This window comes from Callithrix jacchus, chromosome X, assembly GCF_049354715.1.
Source record: "Callithrix jacchus isolate 240 chromosome X, calJac240_pri, whole genome shotgun sequence".
Lineage (NCBI taxonomy): Eukaryota > Metazoa > Chordata > Mammalia > Primates > Cebidae > Callithrix > Callithrix jacchus.
In genome coordinates, this window is record NC_133524.1 from 148,005,510 (window position 1) to 148,023,420 (window position 17,911).

The window sequence follows — 17,911 nt, forward strand, 5'->3', positions numbered from 1 at the left end:
TAGTGGTGATGGGACAACCAACGACAATGAAATTTGGAACCTCCTTAGAGGGTTGAATATGGAGCCCAAATGCCAGGGAAGGCAGCCAGAGGCCTTGGAGAGCTGCGGGTTAAGTGATGCTAACCTTCTGGGGATGTTGGAAAGTCAAAGGAAGGTTCTTCAGGCACATAGATGGGGTCATATTCTGAACATGGGTTTTGAATTTTAGGCTGTTTTGCCAGAGACAAATGTTCTAGGCAGTGACTTAGGGTCCCAAGCTAGCTCATGCAAGGAAGCTAATACATGAGGGATGCCCTGAGCTTTCAAAGTCCCCTTCATCCACCATAAAATGGACTGGGCCTCCCTTGCTAATTTACTATAAGGCCACAGGTTCTGGGGCCAAGGCACTTGAATTGCTTGAAGATGATGAAGGTAAGTCAGGGGGAGGGACTTAATGGGGTGATGGTAGAGAGAGATGGTTCTACCCCCAGAGACAGGGGATCAGGTGAGAGGCAAAGCCTGTGGTTCTAGGGTGTGGCTTGGGAAGATGGGGTCCCTCTCCTCGCCCTCTCCTCAGCCTCCCATCCTACACCACTGCCACTCCCACATGGCAGCTGGCTTGAGACTGCAAGGAGTGACAGGATGGAAGGGCAGTGGGGAAGATCACTGAGTTTTGATTGTAAATGATCATAGCCAGCATTTATTGAGCACTTAGTGTATGCCAGGCCTTGTATATGCATTGACCTACAGAATCCTCTTGAGAAACTTCTGACATGAAGTTTATAACTAACCCTAGTTTATAGCAGAGGAAAGCAAAGCCAGCAAAGGCATGTCATTTGACCTAGAGCTCATGGAGAGGAAGTCCTGGTTCCATCATGTGAATTCAGGTCTGTACTGATGGTCCCAGCCCAGGCCATGCACCTAGCACTGCTGGTCCCATTTGGGGAAGGGTGACTTTGCATTGGTTTTGTGTGGACTATATATCCTTCCAGAATGCCCCCTTCCTCTCCCTGCCCTATACATAACTGTATACAGGCAGGGACCATGTATAATCTTTCTCACCACTTCTGCCCTACAACACTGCACAGTGCCTGGATCACAGTAAGTGTTCAATTTTAAAAAATGTGTTGATTGACTGTTTTCTACAGTCAGAGCCCAAGCTCCATGCAAATTTGCTTGGGCTGCCAAAACAAAATACTAAAGGCTGGGGGGTTTAAACCACAGAAGCTTTCTCATGGTTCTAGAGGCTGGAAGTCTGAGATCAAGGTGCTGACAGAGTTTATTTCTTTTGAGGCTTGTCTCCTTGGCTTGCAGATGGCCATCTTCTCAGTGTGGCTTCACAGTATCTTCCCTCTGTTCTTTTCGGTGCTCCTAATCTCCTCTTCCTATAATGACAACAGTCAGATTAGATTAAGTCCTACCCCACTGACTTCATTTTCACTTAATTGCTCTTTAATTACTCATATAGTCACACGTTGACATCCTGAGGGTTTACAACTTCAATATAATAATTTTAGGGGATACATTTTGGCTCATAATGCTCCACTCAAGGCAGGGGGACTCTTTGTTGCTCCTTCCTCCAACCTAAGCACATAATGCACATTCTTGAAAAGCTTGAAGAGTCAAATCATAGCTTCTTTGAGATGATGGCAAAGATGGGTGGGGCACCTTGTTAGTCTCCAACCAGGCCTCAAAGCAATTTCTTCCCTGCCATGATGGACACACTTGGGGCAGCTGCCAAAAGTCTCCTCAGTGGACGTGAGTTGGGAGAGGAGAAGTGGACTTCAGAATGCTTCTTCCAGGGTTCCTCTGTGGAAAACGATGTAAGAACCCAAAGCCTGAAGAATAGGCACAACATTTGTGTCCCAAAGGTTGTTTTTATAGAAAAAAATATCTTGTTTTGGGGAATCACAAGACCGGCAGCTCCAATGACATTGACTTTCAACATTTTCTCTGAAGAGCTCAAACCACGTGATGGGTTCAGTTTCACTAGAATTTCTGAGCTATAAAAATAGAGACTGGGTAACATTTCATATCACACTGGTTGCATGGAATCACAGGAGCCCAATGGGTGGGCCAATTGGTGGTGACACCTTGGGCTGACAGGACATACAGGTGTGGGTGGGGGCAGAGCATGGTTCTCCACAAGCTGCAGCATGCAGGTCCTGGCTGCCTGGAGCTCTGGGCATGACTGGGTGGGGGAAACATCAGAACAGCTGCAGCAATGGTATAAAATGAACTTTATGCTAGCAGAAGTCTTGGGGGCTAGGGCTGTGAGCTTCCAGAGAAAGTCTTCCTGAGGAAACCATGGCCAACCAAAGTGAAGGATGGGTGGGAATCAGCCAAGCAAAGACTGTGGAAGACAATTCAGTAAGGCAGAGGGGCAGCACGTGAAGAGGCCTGGAGTTCAGCAAGTCCATCTTGGTTTTAAGGAAACAGAAGACAGGGTAGAATGAGGGGAAAGAGCTGTGCAAGATGAGATTTGCAACACACATAGAGGTCAGCCCATGTGATGTCCTTTAGGCAGCGTTGAGAATTGTAATGTTTACCCTAGTGATAAGGGAGGCCACCAAGTGGTGCCTTAAGGAGCAAGAGGGCATAGCCAGGCATGCTCTGCTGGCCATGTGGAAAATAGGCTGCAGAAGCTGAAGAATAAGAGAAGTCAGGGAGGTCAGGTTATTGCTCTCTCCCAGGCAAGAGATGGTGATGGGATAGAGGAGGCTGATGACAGAAGACATAAAGAAAAATAGACTGTTGAGAAGGATTTGGCTCAAACTTTCATAGGCACAGGGTCATCTGATTGTTTAGAATGCAGATCTCTAGGCCTCACCCTCACCCTTGAGTCCACGGTTAGGCCATGAATCTGCATTGTGGCCAAATCATTCAATTGATTCTTCTGCAGGGGATCTTTGCGTCACATTGGAAAAAACACTCAATTCTCTATTCAGGAGGTAGAACCATGTATGGTGACTGATTGCATTGGGAAGGGGTAGTGAGTAATGTCAGTTGACTCTCAGGTTTAGGGGCTCGGACAGTAGAGTAGATAGTAGGGCTATTCCCTGGGAAGGGTCACAGTCGAGGAGAAGCAGGTTTAGGGGAGCAAAAGGCCACAGGTTTGAGTTGACACGTTGCACGTGTGGTGTACAGTGCACTTGAGTGTAGTTGAGGAGGGAAGTCCAGGCTGCAGCAGAAGAGATAAGAATTGCTTGAGGCCCCAGAAAAACATTAAGGGTGTTGAGTGTGGACCCCAATGGCCCAGGAGGGAGGCCAGACAAGTGGGAGGAAAAGCGTTGGAGTATGAAGCCCTGAAAACCAAAGGACTACAGTATTTCTAGAAGGAGATGTGAAGTGCTTTCAAGATGGCAAGGAAGGTGGCGGCCAAAGTGAATTCATTGGCTGGAGCCATCAGGGGGTCACTGGTGACCTTGGCAAGGGATAGTTTCATTTCCAAGGTGACTGAAGAAGCCAGACTAGAATGAGCAGCGGGATGCCTGGGAGGCAACAAGTGGAGACAGTGCATATGATGGAGGCAACACTTTACAGGAGGAGAGAAAGTTTAGCGCCATGAGACAATATGAAAAAGGGGGATCGTTTTGTTTTTTAACATTCAGACCATTCCAATCCAACCACTATTTAGTCATCTTCTAATATGCCAGGCAGCTCGCTAAGTGCTGAGGGGCCAGGAAACAAAGCACACAGGTCTCTGTTGGTCTCCATCTTCTAAGAGTGAATGGCAGGTCAGAGTAGAATAGGGGCTGGAGGATGCTTTCTGAAATTCTCTGGAGCCACCTCCTCCTTGGGACCTCCTCTTGGTCTAATGCGGACCCTGGAGCGTTAATGTGATGACCTTGCTTTGTCACTGAATCAGTGACCTGGGTCATATCTCAGCTCTCTCTGCCCACCACTGTCCAGGTTTTCCATCTGCAAAATGGGGGAGTACTGGGAAGAGTATCCACTTCATATATGGGAACACCTGTCATTAACTTCCTGTCTGAAAATAAAACAAACAAAAAAACCCCACAGAAATCCATGTAGCTTCTCAGGGCTGTGCCCTCTTTCCTCCTCTCCCACATCTTTCTCCAGCTTGGAGGGCCAGCTGCTTTTGTTTTGAGCAGTTCAGTGTCTGAGCCTTTGTACCACATTTTCTACCTTTTCCTTTGGCCTCGGATTCTCCCGATTTTTGCATACACATCACAGTTCAGTCATTGGGCATGGAAACAAAGCAGATGCATTTTGATCTGAGAAGTCACATAGCCAAGGCTGAGAATTTTGCAGGGTCACCTTGTCCAATACCCTTTCCTGGGGATCAGGAAACAGGCTCTTCCCTACCAGCTCCAAGCATTCTCTGGACACAAGAGCAAAGTGTCCTGGCCTCTCAACTGGGTGACAGGGTGATGCCAGGCCACAGTATGACACATAGGTAGGTAACAAACCCTCTGGGTCTCTGAACCTGCTGCCAGCTTTTGGTGGAAGGATTTCTTGGGTCAGTGAAGACAAAAGGAGAAGGCCAAAGAAGGAGCAGGCAGTGACAGCAGCTAGCTTCACTAGGAGGTGAACTTCCCCTGTTTCTGGGTGCCGCTCTTTGTCACATGCAGGGTGGTCCTGAGTTGTCCCTAGGGCAGTCAACCAACAACAATTACCCTGAGCTCTTTGCAGCTCCACCTGAGCTGCTGAGGGAGTCTTTCTTTCCCAGGGGAGACCTTGAGGTGTTGTTCTGAAGGGACCCAGAGGCACAGCAGTAAGGCCTCTGGACCCCTAAACCTGGGGGACTGGGTCCCCTCCGTCTTAGGTTTGCCAAGCTCTAGTGAACAGTCACCAACTCCCAGTCAGGCAAAGTGCAGCAGGGTTAAGGGCATGGCCACCACACAAACAACTTCCTGCTACTGTCCCTACAGACAGATGGACTTCCTTCCTGTCCATTTGATACTCTCTGCTCACTAGAGCATGAACTTTGTGAGGACAGAGACCTCATCTCCATCCCCATTATCCAGCACACAGTCAATCTTGATTCAAGACAGAAAGCTGGAAATTGAGGTGGCCCTGTCCCCGTGGGGAGTGGGTCATAAAGGCTTCCCCAGGAGGCCCTGCTACTTTTTATTTCCCTCCCTCTGCTCACAAGGTGGCCTTCCTTCCCTGGGCCAGCTATAGTCCCTGCAGTTTAATCCTGTGTCTTTCTGTCTGTCCTTCCTGCCTCTTTAAGGAGAGGAGGGGGAGAAGCAAGATTCTGCTAGTCCCCTTTCCCCTTCCTCTCTGGCTAGGGAGGGCTTTGGGGCTCCAGGGATGATCTCAGTACCAGCTGCTTCCAGGAGCAGGAAGCAGAATTGTTTACAGGTCCATAAGGTTCATTAACAAGCTGAGAGGAAGTTCTCAGCTTCCTGGAAGATCCGGGTGCACCCATTTGCTTGGGTTTGGGCTGTAGCTGCCTGAGACTGGGCTCTGAGAAGGGCTGTGAGATAAGAAGTCATCGCACGCAATGGCTTTTTTACTTTCCTTCAAGACATTTGGCTTGAATGACCTCTTACATAAAGGCCAAATATAAGGAGGTGGTAAGAGTAGAACTGCTCCAGATGAATAAAAGCTAGAGTCTGCCTTGAAGCCCAAGTAGGGCCCAACACATCTCCCTGAAACTGTTTTTTAGCTCAATCTTCCATGTGATGATGTGAAATTGAGGGTCCAAGCAGGCAAAGTAACTTGTCTAAGATGCCCGAGTGGCAAGGCTGAGTCACTCACAGATGTACTGACTTTAGGCTGAGTTCTTACCATCTCCTGCTGCTGCTTGAAAGGGAGGCAGGAGCAGGGAGCAGACAGAGCTGTGACCCTGAGCTGCTGGGAATTGGAGCAGAGTGCTCAGCTGACTGAACAGCTGGAAGAAGCTACTGTTTGAAAGGCACTGGTGGAGGCAGGTGATCAGGCTGGTTGGGGGCAAGCAGGGAAGACAGACACACATAAGGGTAGATGGGCAGGTAGACAGACAGCAGCCTGAGTTGGATACCTGCTCCATGGGTGGCTGGATGCCCTCTAGGTTTCAGCAAAAGCGTTCTTGCAATTAACTGGATTTGTTTGGTCCGCAGTGGAGGCTCTGTACTCACAATCACCTTTAGGGAAAAAGATGACATGTTTCCTTTGGAGATACTTAGCTTGAAAGGAGAGAGAGCTTTTGTCTTATTCTTTTCTGGTAATAAAATAGCTCTTATTTAATAAAGATTCAAGCCCTCCAGCAGACAGTTCATGGGAAAGAAATATAAAAGATCAATAAACAACAATGAGATAGACACAATTTTTCACCCATTATGCCTTTTAAATAGTTGCATAATATTTCTGTTGATCGGGCTGGGAAGAACACGCATTTTCTTCTTCTAGGTGAGGCCTCACTTTGTGCAGCCTCTTCGGAGTGTCCTTTGACAATATTGGTCCATATAGGTCAAAATCATCAACACACATACCCTAGAACCCCACAATTTCACTTTAGGCGCCTGCTGTGCAAACACATTTACATACGTGTGCAGAGAGATATGTTCAGGAATGCTCACTGCTACGGTGTTTATAAAAATAAAAAAAGCTCTAGACACCCAAAATATCCATGAGCAAGTCAATACAGGAGTAAGGGAGGCAGCTGTGTAGGGAAATGCTTTGCTGGATTGAGAAGAAATGAGGTAGATTTGTTCTGACACAGAGAGATCCCCAAGGCACAGTTGCAGAATGGCACACACCTCAGATGTTAGATCTCATTTGTGTAAAACACTGCACACTGCAAACATATAGACACACCTACAAGCCAGATGTCTTCTGGACCCTTCCTTCCCCTATAAAGAAGCATCTGTCGAATCTCTGGGTGAGCAGAGCCTTCCGCTGGAGTGTTAGGGCTCTGCAGCCTGTCATGTGCACTTGGCCACGTGCCATCTTCCTGGACCCAGGCACCATGTAATATCTGAAAGGTCTCCTCCGTATCCCAGGAGCTCTAGTCCTGCGGGACCCTGCGGTTAGCACCCAGACTGTGGGGTGGGGGACTTTTCAGAATGGTTGGAGCGTGAATTGAGGGCCATGTCAAAAGGAGATTACCACATAGATTATAATTATGAAATTATAAATAGCTAACATGCTAAGAGACAAGTTCAAAGGCACACAGCAAACTCTCTCTCACCTCCAAGTTGTCCTTGGCACTCAATCCAAGAAAGGCAGGCATGCTAAGGTAGTGAGGTGTTGGGGTTTCTGAGTGGCATTGGGGATGCAGGGATTGGGAAGAAAGTCTCTCACCCTTTTTGCTTGGCTTTAGGTGGTGGATTCCTATGCCACCAGGGGGCAGTGCCTCCACATGAGCCTGTGCCCTGTGCCTCTGTTCCCCTGTGCCCAAGAAGCCCCACCAGACCAAGGCCAGTTGGCAGCTAGACAGAAATCTGGCCTCCATAGCCCAAGGCCCTGTGGCAAGCCAGCTTTGCTGACTTCTCAGTACTCCTCACCATCCAGCCACCCTATAGGGAGGGGATTGTTAGCCCCATTGGCCATGGGGGAGACTGAGACCCAAAGAAGGAGAGACTTGCAAAAGGGAAAACCTGGAGGTGATAGTGAGATAGAATTGTCAGATAGACTACAGGATATGCAGCTACATTTTAATGTCAGATCAACCTAGAATCATTTTTTAGAGTAAATATGTCCCAAAGGTTAGTGTACAAGAGAGCATACTTACACTAAAAATGATGTGCTTTTTACCTGAAATTTAAATGTACTTTGTACCTGTACTTTCATTTGCTCAATATGGCAAACGTGACTGGGCTTCCCAGGCTCCTAAATCCCACTGAACTGAGCACCCTCCACAGTTTCTCTGCTTCCAAGGTGGCCCTCCAGAAAGCTCAAATTTCATTGCAGCTGCTCCACTGGAGCTGAGAAGGGCTTCTTTGGGGCCCCCAGGAATGCAGGCAGGGACTACATCAGCTCTGCTTCCCAAGAGCTCGGCCCCAGCACTGGACAGGTGAGATGGGGGCAGGGGGCAGTCAGTCTCAGACCAAGCAGCCCTATCTCAGCTAGTCCTGGCCCCTTCTTCTCTGTTTCCCTCCCTCCCTCCCTTTCTACCTATCTCCCTTCCTCCCTTCCTCCCTCCCTCTTTTCCTCCTTTCTTCCACCTCTTCCTCCCACTTGGCCCAGGGACTCTGGGGGAAGAGGAGGCTATTTGGAAAAGGAACCAGGACAGGTTTATAAAGGATTCCTTTTACAAATAGCCTCCTATTACCCCAGGGGCTCTGGGGTTGTTTCCTAAATGAAGGGTTCAGCATTGGTGGTTGTAGCAATCAGGGTTTTCAGAGAAACAGAGCTGATAGGATATATGTATGTATGTATGTATGTATGTATGTATGTATGTATGTATCTACATATGCACAAATATAGAGAAATTTATTTTAAGAAATTGGCTTATGTGACTGTGGGCCTCACAAGTCTGAAATGTACAGGACAGGCCGGCAGGCAGGAGACTCAGGCAAGAGTTGACCCTGCAGTCTTGGGGTTGAAATGCCTCTTCTCTGGAAACCTCAGTCTTTGCTCTTCAGGCCTCTCAGTTGATTGCGTGAGACCCACCCACATCATCGAGGATGAGTCTCTACTTTATTTCAAGTCCACTGGTTGTAGATGCCAATCACAGCTACAAATTGCCTCATCAGCAACACCTACACGGTGTTTGATGGAATCACCAGGGGCAAGTGCCTGGCCCAGGTGACTCATAAACCTGACCATCACAGTGGTCTAGTCAGTAGGTAAGCTGAGGGAGAATTGGAACTTAGAAGGTGCAGGGCCTGAGGCCCTTGGGGTTCTAGTGGCTGCAGTCAGGTCACACCTCTTTCACCCTTCCCTCCTTTGGTTCTCATGGCTCCTGCCTAGGCTGACCGACTTCAGAAAAAGGCTGCCTCCTGTGTTTGGGGACTCTGGATATGGGAGGTAGGATATGCTCTCCAGAGAATCCCTTTTGAAGGCATGGTATGGCCTGGATTGCTAGGACCTAACTCTGCTGTGGCCACTGTGTGGCTCTTGGACCCTGTGCCAATCCTTGCATCTGCCTAGAAATGATGATGGGATCCCCCATGAGCTAAATCTGGAGATCCATGAGCCAGAGCAGTTCTCACAGGCAAAAGCTTGGAGTTGTATCTCTTCTAAGCTGCTTACAGAGTTGCAGGGGAGAACGCCATGGACCCAACCAATTAGATACAATGGGAACAGAAGGTACTCAGTCCAAGGCCTCAGCCTAGAGAGGGAGTGTCACTCCACCCCCAGGTCCTACTATATCTTCCTTGAGCTCCTGTCCCTGGAAGAGGCGATTTTCTGAGTGTGACTCCTCTGTTTCTGGCACCCTGCACATTTTTAGCCATTGCTTACAAGTGAACAGCTGGTTATGATGGCAGGAGGCCCTATCAGCACCAGGGAGGAGGTAGAAATATCCCTGGCTGAAGAACTGAATCATGGAAGCCAAGGGCAAAACCAAGAGCACCTGGGGATAGCAGGTGAGGATCCTCTAAAATACCACTTGGCTATAGCCAACTCTGTAGATACGTGTCTATACCTGTGCATGTGTGTGTTGGAAAAGGTGCATGTGTGCAAGGAAGTGTTTGCACATGTGTGTGTTGGGGAGCTTCGAGGATTTGTGGGTTGATGATAAGGGAGGTAGGGAAAAGGGAGCATTTTTCCTACTGTCTCCCACTTGTCCAAGCCACCACCATGTCTGTTGCAAAATACTCAGAGAGCTCAAATTACAAGATCAGAGATCAATTCTCTCTCCCAATGCTCTAATTCATTTCCCTGCCCTTCAGAGGAAAGTCCAAACTCCACAGTCTATAAGATAGTATCAGCCTCCTCAAAACATTTCATGCTATGATATAGACAGAAAATATCATTTCTATAGCTCACAAAAGGGCCAAGATCACACTGCATTTATGTTTGTTATTACAATGCTGCAAGCGTGCTTATTCCCCAAAGACCTTGCATTTGCTGTTTCTTCTGTCTGGAATGTGCTTTCCCTCAATTTCCCAGGGCTGGGTCCTTTATTTCTTTCAGGTCCCTGCTTCAGTTTTTGTCTCCTACTTTTTAGAGGGAGCCCTTTCCTTCTACTATGTTACCATGTTTTGATCGTTTATGGAGCCTGTGTCTCTCTGTCTGCATTTGCGAGGATAGATTACTTTCTGCTGTACACCTGTCATTCCCCCTTATACACAAACAGATGGTCAGTTCTTTGAGAGCTGGAATCTTGTTCTTGATCATTGCTTTCTAAGTGAATAGAGAGTAACCTAGTCTCGAGCTCAGCCATCAGGAAATGCTTGATTAACTTTTGAACAAATGAACAAACTGAGGCCTGGGATCAGCTGGTGGATAGTGTTGAACGGGTGTTGAGTGATTCCCGAGAAGGCTGTGGCCTCTGCCTTCTTTTATGCTGTGTTTCGTGTCCAAAAAGCCCTGGTATAACTTCTGTGGGTGCTCCTGAGGCCTCTGTTCTTCTCTCTAGAAGTGATGGATCATAGATCTCGGTCCCTCAGTGTCCCCCAGAAGAGGCAGAAGGTGGAATCAAAAGCTGCAGGCTCTGCTGAAGCCAAACCAGTTTGGAATATGACTGCCACCCGGCCCAAGAAAATGGTACTGTATGGGGTCCTCAGCATAAGGTGGCCAGGTTGGGATTGGGAGTACTGTTTGTAGGGGCTCTTGCCTCACCAGGTCAGTCAGGGCTAGACATTGACTTGGGAGGAAGAGAAAGCTCCTGTGTTCCGAGCTGGCAAATGAGGAAAGGAAGGTCCAGTTAAAGGTCACGGTCATCCTTTCCTATACTAGAGGTTCAACCTTGGGAGTTCGGAATTCTTGAAACAAATATTGCTTAGGGAGTAAATAAATACTTTACTTTGTAAATCTATTGCGTGAAATAATGCTTTCCTGTATTTAAAATTATGTGTGTGGTACACGTGTGTGTATACACACAATAAGTCAGGTGAGGCTCCTATCCTTTCTGGCTGTTAAGAAATCCAGTCAAGTGGCCTGGCATGGTGACTCATGCCTGTAATCCCAGCACTCTGAGAGGAGGAGATGGGCAGATCACTTGAGGCCAGGAGTTCGAGACCAGTCTGGCCAGTATGGTGAAACCCCCATCTCTATTAAAAATAAAAAAATTAGCTGGGCATGGTGGCACATGCCTGTAATCCCAGCTACTCAGGAGGCTGAGGCATGAGAATCGCTTGAACTCAGGAGGCAGAGGTTGCAATGAGCCAAAATCATGCTACTGCACTCCAGCCTGGGCAACAGAGAGAGACTCTGTAAAAAGAAAGAAGGGGGTGGGGGAGAGAGAGAGAGAGAGAAGAAGCAAGGAAGAAAGGAAGAAATCCAGTGAAGTGAATCTGACAATTTTGTAGCCAATGCTTTTAAGCTACATTCAATATGGGTGAAGAAATATTCTAGAACAAATAGTGGCTATACTGCTGCAAATGATATTGAGAAAAACAGTCATTTTGGAGGGAGAGGGAATTCTGACTCTTCTGGAGAATTAGGTGAGTTCCACAGTTCTGTAGCCAATCCTTTTAGCTAGCTACATTCACTGTGGGTAAGGGAAAGTTTTAGAAAAATTGATATGCTGTTGCAAAGGCTGCTGGGAAAAGGCAACAGGATTGGAGAGGGAGGGAGGACTGACTGCTCCAGGAAATAATGTGAGTCCCACGGTTCTGTGGCCAATTCTTTAAGCTACATTCACTGTGGATGTTGAATGTTCTAGAAAGATGCTGGCCACATTGTCGCAAAGGATACTGAAAAAGGCATTTATTTTGGAGAGAAGGGAGACCTGACTGCTTTAGGGAATCACAAATCCCATCTTTCTGTAGCCAATGCTTTTCACCACATTCAGGTTGGTGAGGAAAAATTAATAAAATTTTAGAAAATGGTGGTTTTTACTGTTACCACAGAAAAGTTTGGAAGTTACTGGGAAAGGGAGGGAGACTTGATTGCTGAAATGATTTGTTGGATGGCCCCAGGGAAGATTGAGAAAAAAGGCTTCCAGGTTTAAAGATTTCCTGGGAATAAAAATAGGTCAGATGTTGATCTGGCTTCCTGTGTCCAAAGACAGAAGCCAAATCAAGCTGCCCAGGAGGTCAGGCTCCGAGACTAGGGAGAATATCACCTCTGGTTTAATTAAAGCTGGTTATGAGGGCTAGAGGCAGACTGCCTGAAAATATACCCTTATACTGAATTTAGAAATTCAATTTAGAAATTTAGAATTAGGAAATCTAATTTATTTATTTATTTATTCCTTTATTTTTGAATAAAACAGCTGATGGAACTGCCTCTACGAGAACCATAATATGCAAAGGCGAGAAAAGTTAAAAATGCTTTCCTGATGACTCGGAAAAAGTAGTGTGCCTTTAAAGTTACATGGAAGTAAAAGTAACATTTTTGGAAATGATTAACAGAGAGAAACAAACAAACAAAATCCAGCCATTTCTATTTTTATTTTTTGCCTTCGAATCTCTCAAATATATTTTTTTATCCTTCTGATTCCAATTTATAGGAAAGTCAAGCGATTATAGTCATGGGGTCTCCCTAATACCCATTATATTTTTTCATGCTATTTTTGAAATATCTTAAGAAAATGAAATATTGTGATGGTGAACTACTATTCATAAAAACGTTCCATCAATATCTGTGTGCTCCTCTGGAGGAAGATTAATTTTGCGTTATTGCAACAGACGGAGTGTAGTGGTAAAATTCCTATGAAAACCCTTTACACAGAAATTGATCCACCTTCAGTTTGATGTCGTGACTTCAAAACAGAGAAGGGCTGCAGATCTTTCTCAGTGACCGGTGAGCCTCCGTTGTCTATTTTTTTGGAAGAATGAGGCAAATGGAAGGGCTAACCCAGGACTCTTCATGCCTCGGTCAGGCCTCTCAAAGGGCAGGTTCTACTTCAGCAGGATGAGTGGGTAAGGAACTGACTGTCATGTGAGGCACCCTGAACCCCGCCAGAATGAAGAGGGTTTTATTTTGTGTCACTTTCACCCCAGCTTTCTTATTCATTTGGTTCAGGTTTTGGCATGGGGTAAGTGCCTGGCTGCTTCATACACAGATCTTTACTTAAAGTCCCTGTTTTCTGCCCTTCCCTCCTTTCTTATGATATGCTGCCATTGTCCTTGCAGGTCTAGTTCCTCTCTGGATGCTGCTGGCTGGGCTCCCCTTGTCAGCTGAGCCCTATCTGCTTCCCATCCACACTGAGGCCTGGTTTCTCCATGGACACTTCCTGGACTCCACAATTTTATGGAATTCTTTCATTGGCTAAGGCCTCTCATGTTGTCTTAGTGTCTTCACTGGCACTTACTGTAGCCTTAACAGGAAGGAGTGTTACATATAAGAGACATCATATTGTAATGGTTAAGAGCATAACCTCTGGACTAAAATGTCCTGGGTTCAAATTACTGCTCTGCTACTTACTAGCTGTGTGTCTTGGACAAGTTAATTAATCTCTCTGTGTTTCATTTTCCCGTACTTTCAAAATGGAATGATAATGATATCATTTCACAGAGTCGTGCTGAGGAATCAATCACTTGTATTGGTAAGGACTTAGAGGATGGCGTGGTCCCTGGCATGTGGTGTGTGTTAAATAGGCAGCTTGTGAAATATTTCATCTTGAACTGGAAACCTAGAAGTATGACTTGAGGCCAGGCAGGTCTGGCACCAAAAGCCACTCTCTGTTCCTCTATCCCCTACTGACTTTTCAAAGGCATCAGATAGCCCTGGCCCAAGGCCTCTGGGCCATAGATGTACAAGCTAGGGTGTCATTGGCAGATGGATGAAAATGAAAGCCACAAGGATGGCTGGGCTTGCCCAGAGCAGTTGATGGTTTCCCAGTAGCCAGGGTTCTAGTCTTAGCCCTGACATCCTCGTGAAGTAAAGGCATCTCGCCAGGCCTCAATGGCCTGGGCTGCCAATTGAGGTTTTACATTCTCCTTCAGTAGGTTTCTCAGCCTCTCAGCTAATGTCTGCATGTGAAAGTTCTTGCAGATGACAGGGACCCCTGTTACTGCTCTTTTGCCGCAGCCTGCCTGGGTGAGGAAGAGCTACCAAGGACCACGGTGCATGTGGGATGGCAGCCAGCAGCCAATGTGTGGGGTTCCCAAGCTTTCCTAATGTCTTGAAGCTGCCAGCCCTTGATTCCAGAGGTCAGGCACCACGTGACTCCCCATGTGGTGCACCACTGGTTCTGGGCAAACTTGAGAAGCCACTCATGTGGGGCTGGGCAGGCTACCTTACTGATCATTCCTTTCTTCAGGGGACCCAGCTGCCAATGCCCAGAATGCTGAGAGAATCAGGCCATGGGGAAGCCCGTTTCCAGGAGTGCCCTGGTAGTTTCCAAGGCATACGGTAAGAGCTGGGGGTCTGTGGGGCCTGGCTACTCAGACAGGTCCCCGAATGGGGCAGAAGGGTTGGTGAGCAGCCTGGCCAGGAAGGAGTTCTGAGGGCTTGGCAGAGACCTTGAGCACCCTGGCTCCAAGCCCATTTGGGGCATCCCAGTGCTCTGCAGCCCAGCCGAGCTGGGCTGAGCTGGGCTGCATCAGGCTGGCTCAGGCTAGCTCAGGGTGACTCCCAGCCCTCAAGGCCATAGGCCCTCTTTACCATGGAAGAGGACTGGAGGCTGATAGGGTATTTGTCCAAAAGATCCTGATATTACCTGCTTGCCCTCACTGCCTTCCTGTGCTCCCTGCCAGGCCTTGCCAGGGACCACCAGCAGCTCTGACCCTCTGTCTTTTTTCTCTCCCAGCAATCCAGAGACAGGTACAGTGGCGGAGACTGGCCTGGAAGGGTTCAATGGACTGGAGATGGAAATTATCAAAAGACAGGTGAGGAGGGACCCAATTGGTGGGTGCAGGGAGAATCACGGTGCCTTGGAGTTGGCAGGGCTTGACAGCTGGGGTCCTGTAGTCCCTTACAGTCATCTTTCCCTTTAGCGCTGGAGGTGGGGCAGGTTCCCTTCCTCTTTCTCTCCAGCTCCATGGCTCTGACACCCCAGGTTAATGTCCAGTCTCAAACCTACTGCTGTCCCTGAGATGCTGGCAGAGAGTAGGGGCAGAGAAAAGGTGGAGGAAGAGGGAACATACAAGGATAAGGGTTCTATGTCCAGGGATAGAGTGGTGCCCAAGGGTCTGAGAGAGGGGTTGCCTTTGTTCAAACAAAACCCAGACCTTCTCAGGAGGAGACCCTTCCTTCCTTGGCTCCCTGGCTGGAATGGGCTGCCTCTTTCAGAGAATGGAAGTGAACATCCCGTAGGCCTGCTTCTTACTAGGGGTGCTCCCCGCCCCACTGCCAAAGGGCATCCAAGCCCCTTCTTGCTCTAACTTTATGCTTTTCCCGTGGCTGTGCTGTGGGCTTTGGGAGAAGAGCCTTGCTCAGCAGCCCTGCCTTTGGCTCCTCTGCAGCTGTGTGGAGTCAGTGGGCGTCTGCGTGCCCTGGAGGAGCAGGACGCCACCTGGCGTCAGAAGGAGACCCTGATATTCGCCTTGCTGTTGTCAGCCAGCATTGCCAACCTGTGGCTGTGGATGCACCAGTGATCACAGAAAGCTAGGCCTACGCATTGGAGTCCTCCCTGCTTCTCCTTCTTTCCTTCCTCTTCCCTGGCCGCTCTTGCCCACCCCCCAGGCAGCATCAGGGCCATTTTTTCAAGTCTGGTTAAGCCCCCTGCCTGGGGAGGCCAGGTCACAGCTTTGGGAGGTCCTAGCTGATGCAAAGTGGAGGAACACTGCATGAGCTGAGATGACACCCTTTAAAGGATGAAAAGCATGGCGGCATCTGGGCCCCACAGTAACACCTGACCCCAGCAGCCCTCTGTTCAGTCCTCTGTGGACAGGGGCGTGACCTCGCTTTCCTCCCTTGTTTGCTTCCATCTCACGCACAAGCCTCTGTACAGATAACACACTCAATAAAAGTTCAGCTATAGCAGCAAAACCCTGTGGCTGAGGTTTCTGTGTCCAGTACTCATCTGGGGCAACAGTGGGGGCGGAGTGCCCTGGGGAACAGCTCCTCTTCACAAAGACACTGTGGCTGAGACTGAGCCTCTGCAGTTGCCCCATAGGCCCTGGTTCCCTCCTCCCTTTCACCTCTCCAGCCTCACTGTCCCTAGCCCCAGCTTTGCAAAATTCTTCCTGGTGGGCTCATGCCAATGAGTGCTTGTGGGGGTGTGGTTCTGGGAGCTTGTCTGGGTTGTGTTGCAGGGATGCAATCAGAGGAACTATCCCAAAAGGGACCAAAAACCTTCTCATTTGACCAGGACAAAAATTGAAATTGAATTCCAGAGAGGGGAAACATGTCCCTGGGTCATCCAGTGAGACAGGGCCTGGGTGTGAGTTCTGGTGTGAGTTCTCCTGAGTCCTACGCTACAGCTCGGCCGGCCTCCCGCAGACAGACTCACTGGAGATGATGTCCTGCCTCAGCTTTGGAGTCTGAATAGGAGCTACACATACCCACACGCTATCCACCACACACGCTGGGTCCACAGTCCTTGAAGCTCACCTCAGTCAGGGTGGATAGGTGGGTCGTCCAGTGGGACTGAGCCTGAGAGGTGCAGAGTGTTGCCTGCCATGTGGGGGCCTGACCACAGTGCACATGTGCTTGGCAGCAGGAGGCCTGCGGAACAGCTGCAATCCCTTTCCTGGGACCAAGGGACCGACACACATGTCTCTGGGGGTGGGGACCCAGAACTTTCTCATTGGCTTCAGTTGCTAAGTGCACCTTCCCTAATCCCCCAAATCTGTCAAGGATTCTCCATCTGTAAAGATAGGGGAGTGTGTTCATCACTAGGTATGAAATGAATATATCTGTGTGTGTGTGTGTGTCTCTCTGTGTGTGTGTGAGAGAGAGAGAGAAAGAGAGAGAGAGAGAGAAGGGGGCAGGGAGAGAAGAAAGGAGGGAGGAAGGGGGAGGCAGAGAGAGAGAGAGTCAGAGAGATACAGAGAGGCAGAGGGAGGGAAGTTAGGGGATGGGGAGAGGGAGAGGGAGAAGCTTGAGTCCCACAGCCTGCTCTGCCCCTGCTCCACATCTTTCTCTGGTTTTCAGTGGGCTCCTATACACTGAGGGGATTCTTCCACACCTGACACTCTGGGACTTGTAATACTTCTAAGATGAGGATGCAGGGCCTCCTGTCAGCCCTGTGGGACATCAGGCACGTGGCCCCTGGAGCCTGGGCCCTGCTCAAAGCAGAGAAAGGACACCTAGGAAAGAAACAGTTTGGAGATTCTCTCTTTGGTCCCAGAGCACACAGAGCTAATCACGTACCACTGGAAGCCCCTCTGCAGAGTGGGGAAACAGCAGCACCCAGCTATGAACACTTCTGGCCGAGACAGCCAAGAGGATCAGGGAGTACCAGGGGTGTTCCTTGTCCCTGCAAATGGGCCCTTCTTGCCGTCAGCCCAGTGTTCCCACTGCCACGAGGTCAGCCCTCACACTGTCTACCCCGGGCTGCCCCTTTCTCCTACCCAGTCAGTCTTCACAGGGAAGCTCAGAGGAAGAGGAGGCTGCAGCCAGGTGGGGCTGGGTCTGCCCTTGAGACCTGAGTGTTCGTGAACCTGTGCACACATGGACATGTTTGCAGAAAGTCTGGCTGAAAATATGTTGTGAAACAAAGGTTCACCCTTGGGAGCAAATTAGCTGAGTTGCAAACAAACAGCATGGCAGTGTCCCAGAGGAACATCTCCGGAGCCAGGTGAGCTCATAAGGAACCCCTGGCTGGGCCTCCACCCTGCCTTGCTGTGTGACCACTTGGCTGGTTCCCAGCAGGGCTGGGGCCAGTTCCTAGCTGTGCATTCCTGGTCTATCTCTAGAACTCCCTGCCCCACCTAGAAGACTTCAGGAAGTTCCTGAGAGGAACTGGAGTCAGAGCTGCCCAGGCTGGATCCCTCTGTAATGTTGCTTAAGGGGTATGGGAACTATATTGTGGTGGGTG

At 48.8% G+C, this 17,911-nt stretch overlaps 1 protein-coding gene across 2 annotated transcripts; it reads left to right on the forward strand.

Annotated features, from left to right (window-relative positions):
* The first annotated feature begins 9,270 nt into the window (after window positions 1-9,270).
* FATE1 (fetal and adult testis expressed 1) lies at window positions 9,271-15,914 on the forward strand. Of its 2 annotated transcripts, none has more exons than XM_008990041.5 (5): window positions 9,271-9,461; window positions 10,457-10,584; window positions 14,249-14,340; window positions 14,738-14,816; window positions 15,393-15,914. In XM_008990041.5, the coding sequence occupies exons 1-5, from the start codon at window positions 9,353-9,355 to the stop codon at window positions 15,522-15,524; spliced, it is 540 nt and encodes a 179-aa protein (XP_008988289.1). In that variant the 5' UTR covers window positions 9,271-9,352; the 3' UTR covers window positions 15,525-15,914. The 2 variants fall into 2 exon arrangements, with proteins under 2 accessions (XP_008988289.1, XP_008988291.1); XM_008990043.5 differs by having other exon boundaries at window positions 10,460-10,584.
* The last annotated feature ends 1,997 nt before the right edge of the window (window positions 15,915-17,911 follow it).